Source organism: Buceros rhinoceros, unplaced genomic scaffold (assembly GCF_000710305.1).
Source record: "Buceros rhinoceros silvestris isolate BGI_N320 unplaced genomic scaffold, ASM71030v1 scaffold15128, whole genome shotgun sequence".
Lineage (NCBI taxonomy): Eukaryota > Metazoa > Chordata > Aves > Bucerotiformes > Bucerotidae > Buceros > Buceros rhinoceros.
This window is the reverse complement of record NW_010428763.1, coordinates 79,628-79,915: the sequence shown is the minus strand read 5'-3', so window position 1 is coordinate 79,915 and position 288 is coordinate 79,628. Positions and strand designations below refer to the sequence as shown.

General features: G+C 42.0%; 1 protein-coding gene across 1 annotated transcript in view; it reads right to left on the bottom strand.

Moving 5' to 3' along the window:
* Positions 1-288, bottom strand: part of MYCBP2 (MYC binding protein 2, E3 ubiquitin protein ligase) — a gene marked incomplete at both ends in the record, with an annotated part of 119,567 nt that overhangs the window by 50,991 nt on the left and 68,288 nt on the right. Inside the window, one exon of the mRNA XM_010142402.1 lies at positions 188-288. Within this exon, the coding sequence (XP_010140704.1) occupies positions 188-288 (101 nt within the window). The remainder of the gene's footprint in view (positions 1-187) is intronic.

The following is a 288-nucleotide window of genomic DNA, read 5'->3' as shown; positions in this document are numbered from 1 at the left end:
ACCCCCCCCCCCCTCCACAACCCAAATGCCAAAACCCAATTATTAAAAAAACCAAACCACGGGAGATTTCAGGTTGCAAACCAGGATAAACACAAAAAAGGAATAAAAGTTTCAAATCCTGTTTGACTTCTCTTTGAGCAAAATGCCAAGCTACGCTGTAATATTTGCTTGTGCCATTTTAATGTACCTGGTCCAAACAATTCAGCAAGTCACAAAGACACGCCCACTGTAGAGCTGGTGTCGGATAAAACGAATGAAAGCAAGCTGTGAACGTATTATGGCATTCCT